Source organism: Eptesicus fuscus, chromosome 1 (genome assembly GCF_027574615.1).
Source record: "Eptesicus fuscus isolate TK198812 chromosome 1, DD_ASM_mEF_20220401, whole genome shotgun sequence".
NCBI lineage: Eukaryota > Metazoa > Chordata > Mammalia > Chiroptera > Vespertilionidae > Eptesicus > Eptesicus fuscus.
The window spans coordinates 58,163,352-58,188,098 of NC_072473.1; the positions used below are offsets into that span (position 1 = coordinate 58,163,352).

A 24,747-nucleotide genomic window follows, 5' to 3' on the forward strand; every position below is an offset into this window, starting at 1 on the left:
GAGGCTGGGTCACGGGCCCGGGTGAGGCCGTGCGCCCCTGGGTCTAGGAGAAGCCATGCCCCCCTGGGTCTGGGTGAGAACTCGCGCTCCTGGATCCGGGTGAACCTGCATCCCAGGTCGGAGTGAGGCCGTGTGCCCCTGGACCCGGGTGAGGCCGTGCGCCCCTGGATCCGGGTGAGGCCACATGACCCTGGGTCTGGGAGAGGCCATGCGCCCCTGGGTCTTGGAGAGATCATGTGCCCCTTGGTCCGGGTGAGGCCACGCGCCCCTGGGTCCGGGTGAAGCTAGATCCCTGGTCCGGGTGAGGCCGTGTGCCCCTGGATCCAGGTGAGGCTGCGTCCCGGGCCCGGGTGAGACTACGCGCCCCTGGGTTTTGGAGAGGCCACATGCCCCTGGGTCCGGGTGAGGTCACACGCCCCTGTTTCCAGGTGAAGCTGGATCCCAGGTTCCGGGTGAGGCCATGTGCCCCTGGATCCGGTGAGGCTGGGTCCCGGGTCCGGGTGAGACCACGCACACCTGGGTACGGGTGAGGCCACGCGCCCCTGGGTCTGGGTGAGGCCACGCACCCCTGGGTCCGGGTGAGGCCTTGGGCCCCTGGGTCTGGGTGAAGCTGGATCCCGGGTCTGGGTGAGGCCGTGTGCCCCTGAATCCAGGTGAGGCTGGGTCCCGGGCCCAGGTGAGGCCACGCACTCCTGGGTCTGGGAGAGGCCACGCGCCCCTGGGTCCGGGTGAAACTGGATCCCGGGTCCGGGTGAGGCCGTGTGCCCCTGGATCTGGGTGAGGCTGGGTCCCGGGTCCGGGTGAGGCCTTGCGCACCTGGATCCAGGTGAGGCCATGCACCCCCTGGGTCTGGGTGAGGCCACGTGCCCCTGAGTCCGGGTGAAGCCCTTCCCCTGGGTCTGGCCGAGACCAAACCAGAGGGAGTTGGACCTGCATTACCACCATTTGTCTACCATCCAGAGCTGAGGGGTCAGTGCCGACATGTACACATAAGGAACTGGTGGACATTGATATTGGGTCTCAAAAGAACTGTTGGTCCAGAAAGAAACTCACTACAGACTGATTCATTTGCCTGTCAGCATAACTATTATTGCTCGTCTCACATTCAGTTCTTATAAGTATATCTCTAGTGACACATGATCTCGCTCATCTAGGGGAAATGATGAACATAGACTGATGAAGAAGAACAGAACCAGAAACAAGGAGGCATCGATCGGACTATCGGGCCTCAGAGGGAGGATAGGGGAGGGTTGGGGGAGGGGGGAGAGATCAACCAAAGGACTTGTGTGCATGCATATGAGCCTAACCAATGGCTAAGTTCAACAGGGGGTTGGGGCATCCGTGGGGAGGGGTGTGGGATGGGAATGGGGGGATGAGGACAAATATGTGACACCTTAATCAATAAACCAAAAAAAAAAAAACTCCCTTGTGAAGTCATCTGGCCCTGGGCTGCTGTTTGCTGGAAGCATTTTGATGAAGACCTATTTAGATTTTTAGATTGATCTGATTGAGTTTTGGAAGCTTGTAGTTTTCTAGGAATATGTCCATTTCACCTAGGTTATCCATTTGTTGGAGTACAGTTGTTCATAGTATTTTTTTACAATCCTATGTATATCCGTGAGGTCTGTTGTTACTTCACCTCTTTCATTTTTGATTTTGTTTATTTGGGTCATCTCTCTTTGTTTCTTGGTGATCCTTGCTAGAGGATCATAATCTTGTTTATCCTTTCAAACAACCAGCTCTTGGTTTCATTGATCTTTTGTATTTTTTTTTTTACTCTATGCTGTTTATTTTTGCTATGATCTTTGTTATTTCCTTCCTTCTTGTTACAGTGGGATTTTCTTGTTGCTGTCTTTCTAATTATTTAGGTTGCAAGGTTAGATATTTTATTATCATTTTTTTTATTCCTTTTTTTTTTTTTTTTTTGTGGTAGGCCTGTAGAGCTATGAACTTCCCTCTCAGGACTGCTTTCATTGTGTCCCATATATTTTGGATTGTTGTGTTTGCATTGTCATTTGTTTTGAGGATGCTTTTTATTTCTTCTTTGATCTCTTTAGTAACCCTATCATTGTTTAATAGCATGCTATTTAACCTCCAAGCGTTTGACTTTTTTTCATTGTTTTTATTGTAGTTGATTTCTTGTTTTATGCCATTGTGATCTGAGAAGATGCTTGTTATGATTTCTTTCCTCTTGAATTTGAAGACTTTGCCTGTGTTCTAATATGTGGTCTATCTTTGAAAAATGTCCCATGTGCACTGGATAAAAATGTATATTCTTCAGCTTTGGGGTGAAATATTCTGAAGATGTCATTTAAGTCCATCTGATCTAGTGTGTCATTTAAGATTGCTGTTTCTTTGCTGATTTTTTGTTTAGAGGATTTATCTAGGGGTGTCAGTGGGGTATTAAGTTCCCCTACTATGATTGTATTGCTCTCCATCTCTCCCTTGATATCTTCCAGAAATTGATTTATGTATTTGGGTGCTCCTATATTGGGTGTATATATGTTTACCAGGGTTATATCCTCTTGTTGAATTGCTCCCTTTAGTATTATGACATTGCCCTCCTTATCTCTTGAGATGTCCTTTTCTTTGAGGTCTATTTTGTCAGATATAAGTATTGCAATGCCAGCTTTATTTCTCATTTCCATTTGCCTGATACATTTTTTTCCATCCCTTCACTCTCAGTCTGTGTGAATCCTTTGTTCTGACGTGGGTCTCTTGTTGACAGCAAATATATAGGTCATGTTTTCTTATCCATTCAGCTACCCTGTCTTTTGGTTAGAGCATTTAATGCATTTACATTTAATGTTATTGCTGATAAGTACTTGTTTGTCGCCATTTTTATTCTTTATGTTTGTGTTCTTTCTTGCCTTCCTGTTCCTTCTTTTTACAGCAGTCCTTTTAGCATTTCTTGCATTGCTGGCTTGCTGTTAGCCCCTTTTTATATTTGAAGCTCCTGGTTCTACCTTCAATTTTGAATGATAGCCTTGTTGGGTATAGTATTCTTGGATTCAGTCTCTTGCTTTACATCACTCTGTATATATCATTCCATTCCTTTCTGTCCTGGTGTGTTTCTGTTTGAGAAATCTATTGATATTTTAATGGGAGACATCTTGTAGGTATCTTTCTGTCTCTCTCTAGCAGCATTTAGTATTCTTACTTTGTCGTTGATGTTTGCCAATTTCATTATGATGTGCTTCGGTGTTGGTCTTTTGGATTCATCTTGTCAGGAACTGTGTTTGTGTATTTTTTCCTACTTTGTCTTCTAATTCACTGATGCGGTCCTCAACCACTTTTAGTCTACTGTTTAAGCCTTCCATTGTGTTATTTACTGCATCTATGTCTTTTCTCATTTCCTCTTGGTTCCTTTTCATGTTGATGACATTCTCATTCAGTTCCTTATAATTCTCATTGAGTTTTGTGTATTTGTCATCCAGCCATTTGAGCATCCTTATAACCACTACTCTGAATTCTTTCTCTGACATGTTACTTGCCTCCATTTCATTTAATTCCCTTTCATGTGATTCCTCTTTTTCTTTCTTTTGGGGATTGTTTTGTTGTCTCCCCATTTTTTGCTATAACGTTTTGTTTTTGTGTCTTAGATCCAACTGCTTTGTTACTCAGGTTATTTTGGGGTTGGTGCTACTGGTGTGGTCTCTCAGGTCTCCTGGGCTTGGTCATTTAGCGGAGCTCCCTACTTGAACTATTTGGTTTCTCTTGTTGTAATTGGATCTTGAGTGTTAGTTTCCTATTTGTAGATGAATTCTTATCTTGGATTGGCAATGTTACTCACCCCCAGCCTCATTGTGCACACTGTTTTGGATATCATTGTGGTTCTGCCTCTTGTGTAAAAGGTTGTCTGAGGTCTCACTGGTATGTTATCACTGTGGTTTCCCAGAGTCCATAGCCTTGGAGGAAGGAGACTCAGGGCCTGAGGCTCAGGTACTGTGACTTTGGTCAGTGTGGTGTGACTCCTGCTGGATTACAGTCACTCTGCAACTCACTGTGAGGGGCACTGAACCCATGACAGTGGGGGGGTGGGTGTCTTGTATTCTCTGGTTGAGGCAGTGGGACTCTGGCCTAAGTGATTTCCCTTTTTGGATCATAGGGGAGGGGGTTCAGGATCCAGCAGCTGGGGATATGGGCATCTCAGAGACTGTGGCTGAAACAATGTGACTTTGTCCAGGGAGGCAAGTACTCAGCAACTTACCAAGCTCTGCAGAGGTAGGTAGCCAGGAGGGGGATGTCATGGATCCTGCTGAGGGAGCCATGTTCCCATGGTTGGAGAGGCACATGCCCAGTGGCAGCTCACAGAGGGGCCCAGTAACCATCTGAAAGGGGTGTGTACTTGTGGGGCCCACAGGCTGGATTGGAGTGATTGTGATGTGCCACTGGCCCCTTGGCGGGAGAAGTTCCGGTTTCTGCTTTGGGATATGTGCACCCTTGGTTGGATATGTGTGCCCAGGAGCTGTATGCTGGGGCAGTGGGCTCAGGGGGCCCATGTGCTGGATCAGCGCTACCATGGGGACAGGCTGCCAACAGCCAGGGTTGTGCCTTGTGGCAACTCAGAGAAGCACCCAAGGGCCGTCTGCTGGGGTAGTGGGCTCAGGAGGCTTGCACACTGGATTGGTGCAACTGCAATGACCAAGGAGGGAGAAGTCTGAGTTTCTGCTGCCAAGGCCTTGTGCCCTTTGTTGGATCTGAGTGCACCTAGTGGCAGCTCACAGAGGCATCTGGGAGTTGCCTGCTTGGGTTGTGGCCTCAGGGGACCTGCATGCTGAAACCACATGACCACAGTGTCTGTGGGTAGGCAGCTGGGAAGGGGGAAGTCCTAATTTTTACTGCTGGGGTCATGCACCTTTTTTTGTATATGAGCATGCCCAGCGGGAGCTCAAGGAGGCACCCAGGAGCTGCCTATAGGGGCAGCGGGCTCAGTAGGCCTATGTGCTAGAAAGGTGCAACTGCAGTGTCCGGATGTCAATAGCCAGGGAGAGGGGCAGTCCCAATTTTTGCTTCCTTGTACCCTTGGTTGGATTTGCACATGCTCAGTGGGAGCTCAAAGAAGCACCCGGGTGGTGGGGTTCAGGCAGCCTGCACACTGGAAAGGCGTGACTGGCACTCTGCAGCTGGGGAGGTGGAAGACTCAGTTTTTGCTGCTGGGGCCTTTTGTCCTTGGTTGGATTCATGCACACCCAGCGGTGGCTCACAGAGGCACCCAGGAGCTGTTTGCAAGGGTGAGCACACTCATTGGGTTCCTCACGCTGAAGCTGCATGACTGCGGTGTCTGTGGGCAGTCAACCTGGAATGGGGAAGTCCAAATTTCTACTGCTGGTGTCATGCGCCCTTATTTGGATAGAAGCATGTCCAGTAGGGGCTCACAGCGACACCCAAGAGCTGTCTTTGGGACAATGGTATCAGGAGGCCTGAGTGTTGGAAAGTGGTGACTGTGATGTCCAGTGGTTGGAAGCTGTGAAGTGGGAAGACTCAGTTTTTGCAGCCTGGGCCTTGGGCCCTTGGTTGGATTTGCAGGCACCCAGCGGTGGCTCACAGAGGCACCCAAGGCCATTTTCCAGGGTGGTGCACTCAGAGGGGCCCTCGCGCTGAAGACGCATGACCTTGGTGTTTGTGGGCAGGCAGCCGGGAAGAGAAAGTCCAAATTTCTACTGCCAGGGCTGTGTGCCCTTGTATGGATACGAGTGTGCCCAGCAGGGCTCACAGAGGCACCCAAGAGTGTCTGTGGGGCAGTGGGTTGAGGAGGCCTGCACACTGGGAAGGCTCAACTGAGGTGTCCAGAGGTCAACAGCTGGGGCCGGGGGGAGTCACACTTACTGCTATGAGAGCCATGCACCCTTGGAGGTAGAAGTCCTATGGTCTATAGGTCTGCGGGTGAGGCAGCAGGATTTTGGCTGGAGTGGCTGTAAGGTCACAGGCAGTGTCCCAGGCCAGTCTTGGTGGTGGTGCTGATGAGTTCTTAGAAGAGTCCATTCTCCCCTTCAAGATGGCATGGGCTCCGTGCTCGAGCCCCACAGCCTGAGGAGTGTCCACAGTGGTGGTAGGTGCTCCCTGTCCAGGAGAGCCTGGTCTGCCAGCCTCTGATACTCCTGCCAGATTTAACTGTTCCTCACTCACTCACACACACCACCACACACATCCACACCCTTTCACCCCCTCACTCACTTACACCGTCTCCCTCACCTCCATCCTGTCAGCTTCCATCTTCCACCCTCAAAAGTTCTCTTTTTCATCATTGCTAATTTGAGAAAGTACTGCTGTATGTCAATTTGCATTTGTGGTTTTTAGTGTTTTTACATGATTTTGCTAACCATTTTTATTTTCTCTTTTGTGAATTTTTTATCAACATTATTTGTTCACTTATTATTGGGTGTTAGAGTGTTTCAGTAAAGATTTGTATGAATTCAATTGTCACATATTTGGGAAATACTTTTCCATAATTCAGCAAAAAAAAATCATTGAGTACTTATTATATGCAAGGCATAGGAAATGGAGATGATTTCATTTCCAAGTTAATCCAAGCAAAAGTGCATTTTATTGGATTGTGCAGTCTCCACTTTCACAAGTATTGAAATCAAATAGACATATTCTTTGTGTAAAATATAAATAATTTGCATTCTTCTCTATTGCTATAATAGTATCCATGATAATTATGAGTGTAGAAATGAGGGTAAGTTCAGGTCTGAGTGTCAGAGAATCAAAATAATAGTGGCTTAAGTAGGAGAGTTTTCTTTTTTTACCTAGATGAAGTAATGAGGAAAGCAACCCAAGATCAATAATGGTGGTCCCATGCTCATATGCTCATCAGAGGCACTTGGCCCTTCTAACTGATTGATTGGCCATCTTCAACATGGGTTGACACCTGTTAAAATTAATATATATATACTAGAGGCCCAGTGCATGAATTCATGCATGGGTGGGCTCCAGCTGGACCAGATTGGGGCTGGGCCTGTCGAGAGGAGGAGATGGTGGGTGGGAGGTTGGCTGGCTGGGGGAGGGGCCACAGGCGATTGGCCAGCAGGCCCCACCCCTGATTGCACTTTGCGGTTCGATCAGGAACCAGCAGCCTGTGGGAGGGGCCATGGGTGGTTGGGTGGCTGGCCCTGTCCCTGATTGGGGTGTGGGGGCCAATCTAGGGTGGAGCCAGGCAGGGTGAGGAGCTGCAGGAGGTTGGCTGGCCAGCCCTTCTCCATATTGGGATGGGGAGAGCTATCAGGTGTGGGGCCAGCTGATGAAAGGGGCTGCAGGCCAATCAGAGAGATGGGGACCCATAGGGGGCAGGGCCAGCTGGGAGGAAGGGCTGTGGGAGGTTGGCTGGCCAGCCCCTTATTGGGGTGGGGGGGCTATCAGGGGTGAGGTTGGTCAGGGGGAAGGCATTGGGGTGTTTGGCTGGCCAGCCCTTGATTGGGGTTGGAGAGTTAAGTAGTGGGCAGTACTTATTAAATGATACTTTTGAGAACAGTAACTGGGAAGAATGGGAAAAGAGCAGGTTTGAGCAGAGGAATAAGTAAAGCTGCAATGCTGGCCAGGGATCAGCTTCAGCTAACCACAAAGAGAGCTCTTGGGTCAATGGGGAATAAAGGAGGCATATGTACCTGATCGGGCTGGTTTGCTGGCCACAGTTGGCATCATAGCAACTGGTCATTATGGTGTTACAGTCACTGTCTTTTTATATATAGAGATACTAGTAAATGTGTGTGTGTGTGTATGTGTGTGTGTGTGTGTGTGTGTGTGTGTGTGTGTGTACTTGAGGCCCACTGCACAAACTTCATGCACTGGGGGGTGTCCCCCAGCCCATCCTACACCCTGTCCAATCTGGGACCCCTAGGGGGATGTCTGACTGCTGGTTTAGACTTGATCCTTGTGGATCGGACATCCCTTTCACAATTGAGGACTGCTGGCTCCCAACCACTTGCCTGCCTGCCTGCCTGCCTGATCATCCCCAAACCACTCCCCTGCCAGCCTGATCAACACCTAACTGCTCCCCTGTGGGTCCAATCGCCCCCAACTGCCCTCCCCTGCCAGCCTGGTCACCCCCAACTTCCTCCCCTGCTGGCCTGGTCACCCCTAACTGCCCTCCCCTGCTGGCCCAGTTGCCTCTAACTGCCCTCCCCTGCTGGCCTGGTTGCACCTAACTGCCCCCCACCCCCGCCAGCCTAGTTGCTCCTAACTGTCCTCCCCTGCTGGCCTGGTTTCCCCTAACTGCCCTCCCCTGCTGGCCTGGTCGCCCCCAACTGCCCTCTGCTGCTGGCCTGGCCACCCCTAACTGCCCTCCCCTGCTGGCCTGATCACCCACAACTGTCCTCCCCTGCCGGCCATCTTGTGGTGGCCATCTTTTTTTATTTTGCTTTTCCGGTTGAGTGTTTTATGCTTCTTTGTATTTCAAATCTTTGACTTGATTCTTGCGTTCCTCTAGTCTGCTGTTAGGTCTCTGTATAATATTTTTTATTTCAGTCAATGTTTGTTTAATTTCCAGTTGGTCCTTTTTCATATCCTCAAGGGTCTCGCTAAATTTGTAGGCCTTTTCTAGGAAATTCTTGAAAAAACTTATAACTGTGGTTTTGAACTCTATATCCAGTCATTTGCTTTCCTCCATTTATTTCATTTGTGATCAGTTTCTTTGTCTCTGCATTTTCGCTGCTTCCCTGAATTGGTAGAGTAGCTTTGTGTGCTAGGTGTCCTATAGGGCCTAGTGGCTCAGCCTCCCCAGTTACCTGAGGTGGACACTCTTGGTGCACCCATTTGTGGGCTGTGTGCACAGTCTTGTTGTAGTTAAGCCTTGATTGTTGTTGGTATCACTGGGAGGAATTGACCTCCAGGCCAATGGCTGTGAGGATCAGCTATGTCTACGGTGGGAGAACTTCTGTGCTGGAGACACCCTTACGGGGCAAGACTTGCAAAAGCCTCTGTGCTCAGCTTGAATGGGGCAGAGTCTCAAGGCGGAGCAGACAGCATTGGTTTCCCAACAGCCCTGCCATAATAGGCTTGTGTCTCAGTGTCCCGTGGTAATCGCTGCAAGCACCTCTGACAGAAAGCTGCCCTCGAGTTCTGCCCACTGCCAGACAGTCCAGTTTCTCCCCGAATGAGTCAGGGTCCCCAGAGTCTCTCCCGGAACTGGAGTTCAGTGCAGTCGGGAGCTTTTGCCTCCCTCCCACTTGAGAAAGGCAGCCATGTGTGTGTTTGTTGAAAACAGCTTCATTGGGGAATGTTTGCTATGAGAGACTCTGTGATAAGAGGCCCCTTGGGCAGATGCCATTTGGTGGAAGAAGCAGGGTAGGAAAAAGCCCCTAATGTTTACTGATGCATAACTTTGAGTGTGCTTAGCATGGTTTTGATAACTAGGTAAAAAATAGAAGTTGTTGATAATATTTTTCTGAACAAAACTATTTTAATACACTGAGAACTCAGGAGAGGTGTCTGGTATCGGGGAGGAGTGCAGATGTTGGAATATAACGCTCTAGATCTGAATCCTGACTGCACCACTTGATAACTTTGTAAACCATAACAAGTTTTCCTTCTGAGATTGCATGTTTTTAAATGTATGAAATGGGAACCATTATATCTTTAGCATGGGTTACTGTCAAATGACATGACATGTAAAGCAGAGTGCCTGTCATTATTTTGACTAAGTGTTGTGAACTTAGGTTTTAATAATAAGGTCAGCACAGAGAAGCTACAATCAAAATGAAAAAAAATAATGTTTTTATATTCAGAATACAAAAAGGAGGTCTGGTCACCACTGGATTTCCCTTATGCAAATATAAAATAACCTCAGTGTTGATGGCATTGCCTCTGGATGTGAACAAAAGTCAAAAGTGCTAGGAAGTACTAGTATGCAGCCATTTGTTGGAGAGTGGGAATTTTTGCCCATTCCAGAGAGGCCGTGGACTATGCCCCAGATAGAGTTGTCAGTGCTGACACCAAGCCAGGCCTTGAGATAGGGTCTCATGGCCCCTTCCCAGCACGTAGGCCTTCCTTCATAGAACACTGTCAGCTTTCTAAAGAACAAGATGACCTTATGAATAACATGGTTGTCAATGGCATGACTCTGACGTTGCTTGGGAAAAACTGTTTTGTTTTGGGTTACTTGTTCTGCAAAAACAGGATGTGGTTAATGGGTTTAAAAGTGGTCCTGAACAAAGGGTTGCTGCTGTTCTCTGGACTCCCTGCATCGAGAAAGGCAGAGCAGTCGCTGGCTAGCCAGCCGGCCGGCCGGCCAGCCGGCTAATAAAGGCTCCTTAAATTTTAATCTGGTCTGGACTCCAGTGGTTGTTCACTCACGTTCGCTCCACAACACCATTGACATCTGGCTGCTGGGACATTATTCTTTATGCATATATTTTCTCAAGTGATTTTTGTCTCATTTCTGGTTAGACAGTATTTTTCATCAGTTTTACATGGCTTTGCTCTCTTAAAGGGATATGAAACTCTAGCTCTAGACAAAGATTTAGCTTGAAGGTATTGCAACAGAGGCTGAAGCATAACCTAATAGCAATATCTCTGCTAGTGGACAATAACATAACAAGCTAATATTACTGAGTTCTTATTTTACTTGTTGGGAAATAGGCTAGACTGTGGGTGACAGACACATTTTAGTAAGGCTTAAACAAGAAAAAAAAATACTTTTCTCTCTAATTGAAAAGTCTTGGTTGATTGCCAGTTTTGTGATATTATTATGGTGGCTCCATTTTAGCATGGTTCTGAGCACCTTTTCTTTAGTTGCTCCATCATCTAGAGAGTCTAGTTCTTGATCCAAGATGGCTTACCCCTATGTTTTCATCCCAGCCTTTGTAAAGGAGGAAGGATTCGAGGGAAAGGAAGGCTTTTTCCATTAGGGATATGACCTCGAGGCTGCCTAAATCATTTCTGATCACATCACATTAGCCAACATTTAGTCTCATGGCAAAATCTAAGGCACACTGGGAAATACAGTTTTTATTCTGAGTGGTGATGAACCTGGCTAGACATTCCACTAACAGAGAAGGGGAGAACAGATATTGGGAGACACATACCAGAATTGTCTAGTCCACAAATACTATGTGTCAAGCTGTGCTTAACATTTTACTTAATGTTCACAATAAGCCTATGAGGTTGTAGCTATTATGATTTTCTTTACAGAAGGAATATTTTGAGTAAGGGAGGCTAGGTCTCCTTAAGTATTGAGAAGAGAAGTTAAGTAATTTTCTAAATGTCTCTAAGTAAATATGTGGTAAGGCCAGGATTTTAATCCAGATCATCTGACTTTAGAACCTTATGCTCTGGGCCACTAGTATATAGTCCTCAATTTTTCATCCTCTCTTCTTAAGACTTGATGTGCTTTTCTAGATGAGATTGAGGGTTGTTTAAAGACATCAAGGAATCAAAGATACTTTTCTGTGGCTTCCTCTTCCAGGCAACAAATTGCTTCCATTCTAAAATTCCTATCTTATTTGGTGCAAAAAAATGTACAATTGGGACTAGATATGGTAATGAAAGAAAAATAATGACACAGATGTGATAGGAATTTTAAGAAAAGCAATACCTGATTTGAAAGGAATGTGTCTATGCAAAGATAAAACAAGTAGTCTTTGTAATGCATTGAATATTTATTTATTTATTTATTTATTTATTTATTTTTTTATTTCTTTATTGATTAAGGTGTCACATATTTGTCCTCATCCCCCATTCCCATCCCCCACACCACCCCCCTGTTGTCCTTAACCATTGGTTAGGCTTGTATGCATGCGCACAGTCCTTTGGTTGATCTCTCCCCCCTACCCCCACCCTCCCCTACCCTCCCTCTGAGGCCTGACAGTCACATCGATGCATCCTTGTTTCTGGGTCTGTTCTTGTTCTTCAGTCTATGTTGTTCATCATTTCCCCTAGATGAGTGAAATCATGTGTTACTAAAAATATACTTATAAGAACCGAATGTGAGATGAGCAATAATAGTTATGCTGACAGGCAAATGAATCAGTCTGTAGTTTCTTTCTGGACCAACAGTTCTTTTGATACCCAATTGCAATGTCCACCAGTACCTTATGTATACATGTCAGCACTGACTTTTCAGCTCTGGATGGTGGACAAATGGTGGTAATACAGGTCCGACTTCCTCTGGTTTGGTCTCGCCTGGACGCAGGGGCGCAGCTTCACCCGGACTCAGGGGCGCGCGACCTCACCCGGACCTGGGACCCAGCATCACCCGGGCCCCGGGGCACGTGGCCTCACCTGGACCCAGGTGCGCGAGGCCTCACCTGGACCCGGGATCCAGCTTCACCCGGACCCAGGGGCGCGCAGCCTCGCCCGGACCTGGGGGTGCGTGGCTTCACCTGGACCCAGGGGTGCATGGCCTCTCCTGGACCCAGGAGCGCGGCCTCACCCAGACCCAGGACCCAGCCTCACCCAGACCCAGGGGCGCGTGGCCTCACCCGGACCCAGGGGCGCGTGGCCTCACCCAGGCCTGCATTGAACATTTTTGATAATGGAATAGAAAAACATGAGTTTAGTATATCACCAGAATATAGAAATGAAGAGATTCTATCATTCAACTGCAGTTGAGATAGTTCATCTTTTCAATATTTAAGATTTCAATTAAATATAGGTAATAAATTCACATGTTAATATAAATGTATCTGTGCAGCAACAAGGATACTTTAAACTGATACTTTAAAATGCAAGAGCATTCTGAGCTTATCTCTAATGAAGAATTGATGTTAACAGAAATTAAATGTGTTCAATAGTTTGTTTTTTCTTTATAGTTTTTATCAGTTTTTAACCATTGACTTTAGGCCATACTTATCTGTACTACTCTTTTCCATCCATCTCCCATACTCTTTGCTTCTCTTTCAGCAATAAAAAATAGGGGAATTATATATTTTTCAGAATCAAAATAGTTTTGCTTACTGAACAAAGGTGTAGAAATGAGATTAAGGAAGTTGGAAAAAGCTCTGGAAATTCTTATCAAGTAATTGAGAACATCCTGTAGTTTCATCAGGTGTGCATTACTTTTTCAAAGTGTGTTTGATTTCAGTTTAAGCCAATTTTAATTTTAATTTATTCCTACTAATCCAACATTGCACATTTTTTATCTTCTCATTCTCTTTATTAAAAATATATTTTTCTTGATTCCAGAGAAGAAGGGAGAGGGAGAGAGAGAGATAGAAACATCAATGTTGACAGAGAATCATTGATCAGCTGTTTCTCTATGCCCAATACTGGGGATCGAGCCCACAACCCAGGCATGTGTCCTGACTGGGAATCAAACAATGACCTCCTGGTTCATAGATCGAAGCTCAACCACTAAGCCACACCAGCTGGGCTCATTCTCTTTTTAATAATGATGGTTATATTTTGTAAAATCATCTATAATTCACAAAGCACACTACCATACTTTATTGACTCTGGCCCTCACAAACACCCTCAGATGAAGATTGGAATAGAATTATCTTCATTTTGAAGTTGAAGTAGCTGAGACCCAGAGAGGTTAAGTGGAATACCCAGTGATTCCCAATAAGCAGCATGGCTGAGTTTCCTTCTCTCCACCCCCCTCCCCCACTTTCTCCTCTTGTTACCTTTTACTTATGCTTTCTCTTATTCATCTAATTAAATGTTATCTATTACGAGAGGCCCGGTGCACAAAATCCATGCATGGAGAGGGGGTGTCCCTCAACCCGGCCTGCACCCTCTCCAATTGGGAACCCCTCGGGGGATGTCCAACTGCCAATTTAGACCTGATCCCTCTCACAATCCGGGACTGCTGGCTCCTAACTGCTTGCCTGCCTGCCAGCCTGATCACCCCCTGCTGGCCTGATTGATGCCTAATTGCTCCCTTGCTGGCCTGATTGCCCCCAACTGCCCTCCCCTGCCACCCTGATCACCCCCAGCTGCCCTCCCCTGCCATCTGATAGCCCCCAGCTGCCCTTTCATGCCAGCCTGATCGCCCCCAACTGCCCTCCCCTGCCAGGGCCCGATCATCCACAACTGCCTTCCCTTGCTGCAACCTGCCTCCTCTGCTCAAGGTGGCGGAGATGCCAGGACCAGCTTCCTCCATGCCGTGCAGAACCGCGGGACCACCAGGCCTCACCAAGTGGAGTGGCTACTGGTCCCCACCTCTGCTCTGCACACGGCCATCTTGTGGCAGTCATCCTGTGGCAGCCATCCTGTGGTGGCCATCTTGTGGCAATGCTGTGTGAGAGTGTCATGTGAGGGCCTGATGCCACCTAGGCTTTTATTATATAGGATGTTCCAGCCCCTGCTTATGTGCTGAACAAAACAGATAGTCTTGCCCTAATAGAGGAGTTAGTGAGACAATTAAACCAGTTAAAAACAGCCAAATAAAGGTATAATTAAAAATTATGGTAAGGCCCTAACCCAGGGGTCCTCCAACTTTTTAAACAGGGGGCCAGTTCACTGTCCCTCAGACCGTTGGAGGGCCGGACTATAGTTTAAAAATAAAACACACAAAAAACTATGAACAAATTCCTATGCACACTGCACATATCTTATTTTGAAGTAAAAAAACAAAACAACCACATGTGGCCCGCAGGCCATAGTTTGAGGACGCCTGCCCTAACTGGTTTGGATCAGTGGATAGAGCATTGGCCTGTGGACTGAAGGGTCTCAGGTTCAATTCCGGTCAAGGGCATGTATGTTGGTTGCAGGCACATCCCCAGTAGGAGGTATGCAGGAGGCAGCTGATCGATATTTCTCTCTCATCGATGTTTCTAACTCTCTATCCCTCTCCCTTCCTCTCTGTAAAAAAATCAATAAAATATATTTCTAAAAAATTACCGTATGTGCTGTGAAGAAAAAGAACACATTTCTGTGAGCGAGAATAAGATGGGAATCTTCTGTAGATTTGACTGTCAGAGAAAGCCTCTCTGGGAAGCAACAGTAAAGCTGAAGTAAAAAGGATATATGTGAGCCGACCAGATGAAGGGCTACACTATATGTTTATCAGTCAGGATAGGCTAAATGATGCTGCAATAATAGCCTCAAATTCTTAGTGGCTTAAAATAATGAAAGTTTTCTCATCCTATACATCTAAAACAGGATGGCTGGGGACTATAGTTCATGGCATCCTCAGACCAAGACCCATATTTACAGAGCAGACACAATTTGAGACACTGCCACTTTCCAAGGGAAGAGGAGGGCTTATGAAAAACCAAGCATTCACTTTTTGCAGTTTTTAACTGGAAGGAATCCCATGCCATATTTCATGGATCAATGCCAATCACAATACCACATCTAATGTCAAGTGGGCAGGGATGTGCAGTCCAACTTGTTCCACGTTCTTAGCCTCCCTTGCAGCTAGTGGTGGTGATGTGCCACTGTCTGGTCAAGGAAACTTAAGGGGAAATCTGATGTGAGAACTTTTTAGTTAATTTTTGCTTTTCTGTTAAGATACAGCTTCATGTGACACCCCTTCCTCCTTATTCCTGCCTTAAAAGTGGATGCTATGCTGGAGCTGTCTGGGAATTTTGCTTAAGAATGTTAAATCATACATTAGAGACTAGAGACTATCAGGATGAAAGGAATGCTTAATGACCTGATTTTGTAGACTAAACTAATGCTCATTATGAATTTCTTGTTATATGGGGGGAAATATGAAACCAATTTACTTTTTTCTTTTTTGTTTCAATGTTTATTATACTTTAAAAATTATAATATTAATAAAATTATATTTGAAATTTAGAAAATAAAAGAGAAAACATATACATTGTCCTACCACACAAACCATACCAATGTTAGCATTTTTATATATTTCTTATCATAGTATGGGGTGAAACTAATTTTCTCAATCTGTTACTTGGATCTAGAAATATTTCTTACTTACGTGTATGAGAGAGATGAACATCCCTGAAACACCTTCCTCAGATAGTTCCTAGGATTGGGTCAGCAATGCAGGAGCCAAATAAGGTCCATATTGTTTTGTAAGTGCTGGCTAGTAAAGCAGAGGGAAAAGACATTTCCCATCCTATTGCTCTCTTCTAGTTCCCTATACTTCCCTTTCTCCTTGGTACCAGTTCTCCAATTGCACATTTTCTTTTATTTTTTTTTATTTTTTTATTTTATTGTTTAAGGTATAACAAATAGTAGTACATATGTCTCTTTTTTCCCCCCGCTGGCCTCCCCCTGGCCTCCCCTATTCCACAGCACTTTCCCTTGTCCTTATGCCCCCAGTGTCTTGCGTCTGTTGGTTGTGATTATATGCATGCACACTTTCTTTTCATAGTTGCAGTTGACTACTTTTATCCTCTTCTTGAGTGACTGAAAATGGCTGTGTCTACTTCATGTGAATTATCTTAGACACAATTGAATTGGGTCAATTTTTAAGAGATATTTGAAAAATTAGTAAGCTGCTTCAAAGTTTGTGCCAGCCTATGGAATTCTTCCCACATGTCTTATAGACCCTCCAGAATATGTGGCACAATTAGTACCTATTGACTTAGGAATTTCCCAGCTAGTGTGTTTGGGCATTTGTTATTTTTTTCCCGTGGCCTGATTTATACAGAACCCCAAGTCTTTTCAGACTCCAGAACTGTGAACTTGGTGAAAACTGATTGTTAAAGTCCTGTCAGTAGAGCACAAAGAAAAATGTACTATAAATGTTTGTCTTTATGACCTTAAATTCTCCAAGAGTTCTCACTCTAAGTGGTTAAACTTCAGGCACCTGATTATAGAATTTTCTTCCAGAAGAGAATTTACCTCTGGAAAATCCTAGAACATCCCATTGTCTCGGTTTAGTACTCTCCTCCCACCCCCAGCCCACTTGGATAGTACTGCTGTCTAAGATTTCTAGCTTTTTTCTACCCATTTTGATCACTTTGTTTCTTTATCCTTGTTGCAAGAATTGTTATAGATTTTGAATTGGCAATGTTTTATTTCTCCTGTGCCCTGAAGTGCTTCTCTAAATAATATAGTTGTGGTCTTAAAATGATAATGCATTATTTTTCTTTAAAGCTTGTAGCTTTTATAACTTTTCAAAAGTAAATCATATGGATTTACTTTTCTTACACTTAATTTCATGAGCCAGTTGCTCATGGGAAAAAAAGACATAAAGGTACTTTTAAGCTCTAAATCAGGGATTAAGAAAGTATCTGGTGTAGGTTGTCATTTGTGTTTAGATAGAAGAGATTTCTGTATAGCCGCCTGTTGCAACATATGAATCATCTTGCATTATTTGTCCTTTTCTTGAATAATATGGAGGATAATGGGAATCTTTAGTAGATATCTTGTTTGACTTATTTTCCTCTCTGAATATCAGAATTCCCAGTACATAATAAGCACCTAGTAAATGTTCATTGGATAAATGAGTGAGACAATCAAAGGTTTTGGAACCCTTACTCTTCACTTTTATAATTCCCCATCTATGAATCTCTCATTAGGCAAGGGATTAAAAGACCTGGTTTCTGCCCTGGCTGGTTTGGCTCAGTGGGTAGAGTGTCGGCCTTCGGACTAAAGGGTCCTGGGTTCGATTCCAGTCAAGGGCACATACCTGGGTTGCGGGCTCCATCCCCAGTGTGGGGCCTGCAGAAGACAGCCAATCAATGATTCTCTCTCAGCATTGATGTTCCTCTCTCTTCTCTCTCTCTCTCTCTCCCTCTCCCTTCCTCTCTGAAAAAATAAATAAATAAAAGACCTGGTTTCTGGTTTTATATATACTGCGTACAATCTTTAACATGAGACTCATAATACATTACAAGTTATTTGAAGGCCCCAAAGAGATTATAAATAGTTTTAAACATTTAAGTATCTTATAATTTAGCACAGAACTAGGTCCTGAGCAGTATATACAAGAAACTGAAGTCATTATTCCTGCCTTTGGGGAGATACTAGTATTGTGTGGTATAATGAAGCACAGTTCCACAAATGTAAAAGGAAAAAGTATGAGATGTGTGGGATGAATCTGGGATTATTTTCTTCTAAAACATACAAATGTTATGTTGAAGAAGGGATTGGATATGGATAACATAAAAGAATTGTATGTCTGTGAAGCATTTAAGTGGAATGAATCTGTCATCTGTTTTCCAAATTTGGCAATACATAGAATAAATAAGGAATCTTTTAAAAATACCATTGCATAGGCCACATCCTAAACCAATTATATGCTAGTGGCGGGGGGGAGGCTTGAAAATCAGCGTAATTTTTAAAAATCTTCCCAGGTGATTCCAGTGCATAGCCAAATCTGATAACAACTGTTCCAAAGTTGTGCTTCTGAAACTTTAATCACTTGGAGATTTTGTAAAATGCAGAATCTGATCCAGTAGGTTTGAGGTAGGGCCTGAGATGCTCCATTCCTAACAAACTCCCAGATGATGCTGACACTTTCAGAACAAGGACCACACTTTGAATAGTTATCTTCTAAATTGTATATAAATATACATATCAGGTAGTAAAAAAAATGGATATGGAAATAGCATTTATTTAGTACCTATGTGCCAAGAACTGTGCTGGTAACTTTATATATTATACTATTTAATCTTTTTTGTTGTTGTTAACCCCCACCCAAAGATATGTTTTCCATTGATTTTTTTTTTAGAGAGAGTAGAAAGAATGGAGAGAGGAGAGAAACATCAATGTGAGAGAGACACATCGATTGGCTGCCTTTCACTCATGCCCCAACTAGGGCTGGGGGGCCAAACCTGCAACCCAGGTATGTGCTCTTGACTGGGAATGAAACCTGCAATCCTTGGGTCCACAGGCCGATACTCTAACAATTGAGCCATGCAGGCCAAGGCTATGTCATTTAATCTAAAAAACAGAAAATAATAGCTCAGCCAGTGGTTCTCAATGGTTGAATGTTGACCTATGAACCAGTAGGTCACAGTTTGATTCCCAGTCAGGGCACCTGCCTGGGTTGTAGGCTTGATCTCCAGCAGGAGGCAGCCAATCAAAGATTTTCTCTCATCATTGATGCTTCTATCTCTCTATCCCTCTCCCTTCCTGTGTCTGAAATCAATGAAAATCTATTTGAAAAACTATTTTATAAAACAGAAAATAATATAATAAGAATAAGAATTTTATTACCCCCATTTTAAAAACAAAGAGTCACAGGTTGAGTCAGTAAATCATTTTCTAAGGTTGGACAGCTAATTCATGATGCAACTTGGTATGTCTGACAGCAAAGCCCATAGGTTAAGGGACATTTTTGGATACCCTCATATGATAAGAATAAGCATTTAGATTTGAAATAGTAGGCAATGTCTTTGTAGCAATCTCTTCATTGGATCACCTAAGGAAAGTTCCCATGTTGCCAAGCTTGATTTCACACTCTTCCTCCATATAGTATATCTAGGCAAGTAAAGAACATGACATTGTGCATGCCTCTTGGCTAGGGTTGTGCTCCAATATTATGGCATCAAAGATCTTGGATAAGTTAGAGTAGATGTGAATAAATACTAATTTCAAAGTAGTAGTGCTCAGGAAGGATGTCAAAATTCAAAAGTAAAACACAAACATGCTTTTCAACTATTGATATAAAAAATTGTTGACTATAGAGGAAGAAATTGTGTTTTCTGAAATTATTTGGCTCTGACTACTTGATTCTTTTAAATGTTCTTCCAAATGAAAATATCCCTCTCTTTGTTTTTTTTAAAGTGATGTTCCCCTTCTCCTTACAGAAAGCTGAAAAACGAACTCTTTGAAGCAAAACGTAGAAGTGGGAAGATTCAACAAGAGACCAACAGAGTCTGTGTTCACTGTCAGAGAAACCTGGGCTTAATATTTGACCGGGGAAACCCATGCCAGGCCTGCTCACTGAGGGTGTGCAGTGAATGTCGGGTCTCGGGCCTTGATGGAAGCTGGAAGTGCACTGTCTGTGCCAAAGTCACGTGAGTTTCTTGATTTTGCTTGGAAAGCCAGATTTGAAGACTAAAGGGGTTGAAATGGGAAAAACAAGAAAGAAAAAGAGTATTTAAAATTTTTGGATAGAATGTGGAATTATAAGTATAGCTCAATCATGGGTTCATCAAGGCTTTGACATTTGGCAGTGGTGTGTGTGTGTGTGTGTGTGTGTGTGTGTGTGTGTGTGTGTGAGAGAGAGAGAGAGAGAGAGAGAGAGAGAGAGAGAGAGAGAGAGAGAGGAATAGATAAACAGAGACATATACAGAGTCAAAGATAACAGTATTTTTATTGTTTAACACTATAACATATAGTAAAATTAGAAGCCTGACAGAATGAGGTCTCTTTCTGCATTTGAAAACCACACAGGATCTTTCTTCTATTAGAGCCCCACTTGGCTCTATGTGGCTTCTCAGAAAGCACAGACAGTTACCCTGAGACATTTAGGGTAAGTGGAAAGATAGATATGAAATTTCCGGGCTGCTCTCTCCACATCAGCTGAGAGACAAAACTAGAGTAGTTCCTGAATTTTTGCCAACCTAGTTCTTGAGAAAGGGCGAAGGGAGAGGATGTTCTCATTCACCTCTGCATTTAGCCTATTGGAGTAAAATGGTCACAGGATTCTCTATTTCAACCTGGATATAAGTCAAGAATCATTATTTTCTAAGTTTAATTAAACTAGAGTCTAAGCCTGATGTGGTCACTACTAATCTTGGATCCTACTAATTCCATCCTTTTGAAAAGTCTCTCCCTGGACCAACCAATATATTTTCTCCCTCCCAAAGTCACTTCATCTCCTCTATCCTAGGAGGTGCCTAATAATCTCATCTCAAGGCAACTTCGTATTGATCTGTTTCCTGTGGTTGAGGAGTTGGAGGGTGCTGAAGTCACTTCAGGTTCATTTGATTTGGTTTAGTTAAGTTTATCTTTTCCTCTCACTAACACATTCTCTTATAGGTGTTAAGAGGATAATTTTAAGAGAAAAGTGAATAGTTTAGTAGTCAGAGTGAGTGACCTTCCATCTCTAACCACTCTGAATAAAGGCTAGTGTGTTCTATTGAGGATTCCTATATTCAGTGATTGCATTATTTAATCTATGTTATTTTTCCTGTACTTTTTCAAAAGTGATCCTGAAATGAGCAATTCATGCTATGTTTTTTACACTGGATTAAGAGAAACAGTTCTAGAGAAATGAACCATTTAAGTTATTTTATTACTTTCTTTGAATGCATTAATATACTTAAGTAACCATCTTTAATATTTTGTCCAACATAAGTAAATTCCTTTTAGTGTTTCCTTCCCCTAATTAGCAAACATCCTTCTATAGATTTGTGGGAATGAACACTGATTTTGAAATCATTGACATATGGGTTGCAATATAGCTTTTGTTGACATTTGTATTCTTTTTGTAAATTGAGTTTAGGAATCTGCAAATCAGGATGCACAAATAATACTAGATATCTTCTTATTTTTTCTCATAAAATAAAAGTATTTACTTTGTGTATTTCTCTATATACCTGTACAGGAAAAGTATCAATAATGCACTTTTCTTTCTACTTAAAAGTAATCTGTATCTGGCTCTAGCTGGTTTGGCTCATTGGATAGAGTGTCAACCTGTGGACTGAAGAGTCCCGGGTTCGATTCCAGTCAAGGGCATATGCCTGGGTTGTGGGTTCGATCCCTAGTAGGGGTCGTGCAGGAGGCAGCCGATCAATGATTCTCTCTCATCATTGATGTTTCTATCTCTCTCTCCCTCTCCCTTTCTCTCTGAAATCAATATATATATTTATATATAGATATATCAATATATATATAGATATAGATATAGATATAGATATAGATATAGATATAGATATAGATATAGATATCTATATAGATATAGATCTAGATCTAGATCTAGATATAGATATAGATATAGATATAGATATAGATATAGATATAGATATAGATATAGATATAGATATAGATATAGATATCTCCCTCTCCCTTTCTCTCTGAAATCAATATATATATGTTTAAAAAGTAAGAAATATCTGTGACTCAAGTAAGAAATGCAAAAAGTTGCTGTTTCAGACCTTGGGCAATCCTTCAGAATGTTTGGGCGGGGTGGGGGGGTGGAATGAGAGACATCTGTAACATGAAAAAAAAAGAGAGAATGTTTGGTCCTGGTCGGTTTGGTTCAGTGGCCTGTGGACCGCAGGGTCACTAGTTCAATTCCAGATCAAGGACAAGTACCTAGGTTGCGAGTTCACTTTCTACCCATGGTCATGGCCCGTGCTGGAGGCAACCAATAGATGTGTCTCTCTCATATCCATGCTTCTTTATCTCTCTCCCTTTCTCCCCCCTTCCGGCCACTCTCTTTGAAAAGCAATGGAAAAAATATCCTCAGCTGAGGATTAACAACAACAAAAAGTTTGTCTCAGTGTGAAGTAATGGGTTTCTCCAATTCTGATCTACTTAATTTAGCATGTCAGAGTTGAATATAAAGGCTTTTACTACAGTATAGTAAAATAATAAATCACAGAGGAAATAATAAATAAATGGGCATACCTTCTTCAATTTTAGTTTTACTTCCATACAATTTTCCAGGAGTATTTGTCCCTCTCAGTTCTTAGTAACCACCAGAAAACAACAATAAGAAGTAAAGTAAAAAAATAGGAAAACATAGAAAGTAGCATCCTTTTCCTGTATGGATATACAGTATATGCTGCTTTATGAATATATATGTGCATGGCCTTTATTATTTTTTTTTACTAGAGTTAACTCACATACACAAAAGGGCACAAATAACAAATGAATAAGTTTTTGAATTTTACCATTATTGATAGTTTATTTTTTAAAGATTTTCAATATATTTTTATTGATTTCAGAGAGGACGGGAGAGGTAGAAACATCAATGATGAGAGGGAATCATTGATTGGCTGCCTCCTGCACGTTGGACCGAGCCCACAACCCAGGCATGTGCCCTTGACCGGAATCAAACCTGGGACCCTTCTGTCCGCAGGCTAACGCTCTATCCACTGAGCCAAACTGGCGAGGGGTGCATTATTGATAGTTTAGATGATATGATTCTTTGCTGGGAAGGGAGGGACTGTCCTATGCACAGTATGATGTCTAACAGAAGTCCTGGCCTCTATCCAGTAGATGCCAGTGCACTCCTTCCCCTTTCCAATCATGACAATGAAAAATTACTCCAGACATATCCCTTGAGGAGCAAAAGCTGGCCCTGGATGAGAAGCACTGGTGGACAGCTTGGTGGACTATCATTATATCTGTGACTCTATCACTCAAGTAAAGAAATTAAACCTCACTAACACCCCAGAAGCCTTTCTCATTCCTCCTCCAAATCACTACTCCCTTTTAATTCCCCAACTAATAAGCACTATCTTGCTAACACCATAGATTAGTTTTGATTTTTTATCCAGTTGCTCCTCGATTTACAATGGGGTTACATCCAGATAAACCCATTGGAAGTTGAAAATACCTAATTTGAAAATGCTTGTAATACACCTAACCTACAGAACATTCTAGCTTAGCCTAGCCTACCTTAAACATGCTCAGAACACTTACATTAGCAAAAATCATCTAGCACAAAGCCCATTTATAGTAAAGTGTTGAATATCCCATGTAATTTATTGTACATATCTCTTTTGTACCATTGTAAAGTTGAAAAATCATAAGTGAAAACATTGTAAGTTGAGGTCTGTCTGTACATTATATAAATCAATTTATACAGTGTGTATTTGTTTATAACTTACTTGGGTTAACATTTTATTTGTGAGACTAATCCATTTTTGCTACATATAGCAGTTTAATCATTTTCACTGTTTTATGCTATCACATTTTGTAAATATAATAGAGGCCCGGTGCACGAAATTTGTACATGGGGGGGTGTCCCTCAGCCCAGCCTGCACCCTTTCCAAACTGGGACCCCTCGAGGGATGCCCAACTGCCAGTTTAGGCCTGATCGAACATCCCTCTCACAGTCCAGGACTGCTGGCTCCCAACCGCTCACCCGCCTAATCAACCCCTAACCACTCCCCTGCCAGCCTTATCACCCCTAACTGTCCTCCCCTGCAGGCCTGGTCGCCCCCAACTGCCCTCTCCTGCTGGACCAGTCACCCCTAACTTCCCTCTCTTGCCAGCCTGGTTGCCCCTAACTGCCCTCCCCAGCTGGCCATCTTGTGGCAGCCATCTTGTGTCCACATGGGGGCAGCCATCTTTGACCACATGGCGTGGCCATCTTGTGTGTTGGAGTGATGGTCAATTTGCGTATTACCTCTTTATTATATAGGATAAGGGTTTATATACCATTCTATCATTAATGGACATTGGGATGCTTTCAGCTTTCACCCCTTACAAACACTGTTGTTATAAATATATTTGTGCATGTCCCTTGGTGCACATGTATATGTATCTCTATTCCATATGTACATAGGAATAAAATTCCTGGGTCATAGAATATGCATATGTTCATTTTCGGTAGATGATGCCAAATAGTTTTTCAAAGTGGTAATATCGTGTTACCCTCTCATTATCAATGCATGAGAGTCATAGTTACTTTACCTTTTTACCATCACTGTGTTTTTTTTTAATTTTTGTAATTTTGCTGGGATTGTAGTGGATTTCATTTGCATGTTTTTTAATCCTCACCTGAGGATATTTTTCCATTGATTTTCAGAGAGAGTGGAAGAGAGAGGAAAGACAGAGAGAAATATTGATGTGAGAGAAACACATCGATTAGTTGCCTCCTACACGTGCCCCCACCAGGGCTGGGGCTAGGGAGGAGCCTGCAACTGTGGTACGTGCCCTTGACCAGAATTGAGCCAAACTGGCTAGGGCTGCATTTTCTTTATTACTAATGAAAATGAGAATATTTTCTTAATTCTTTTCTTAATCCTTTTTTGTGATGTA

The 24,747-nt window shown here is 43.4% G+C and overlaps 1 protein-coding gene across 1 annotated transcript in view; it reads left to right on the forward strand.

Annotated features, from left to right (window-relative positions):
• SYTL5 (synaptotagmin like 5) overlaps nt 1-24,747 on the forward strand; it is a 314,612-nt gene that overhangs the window by 38,923 nt on the left and 250,942 nt on the right. The window contains 1 exon segment of the mRNA XM_054719382.1: nt 19,614-19,823. Within this exon segment, the coding sequence (XP_054575357.1) occupies nt 19,614-19,823 (210 nt within the window).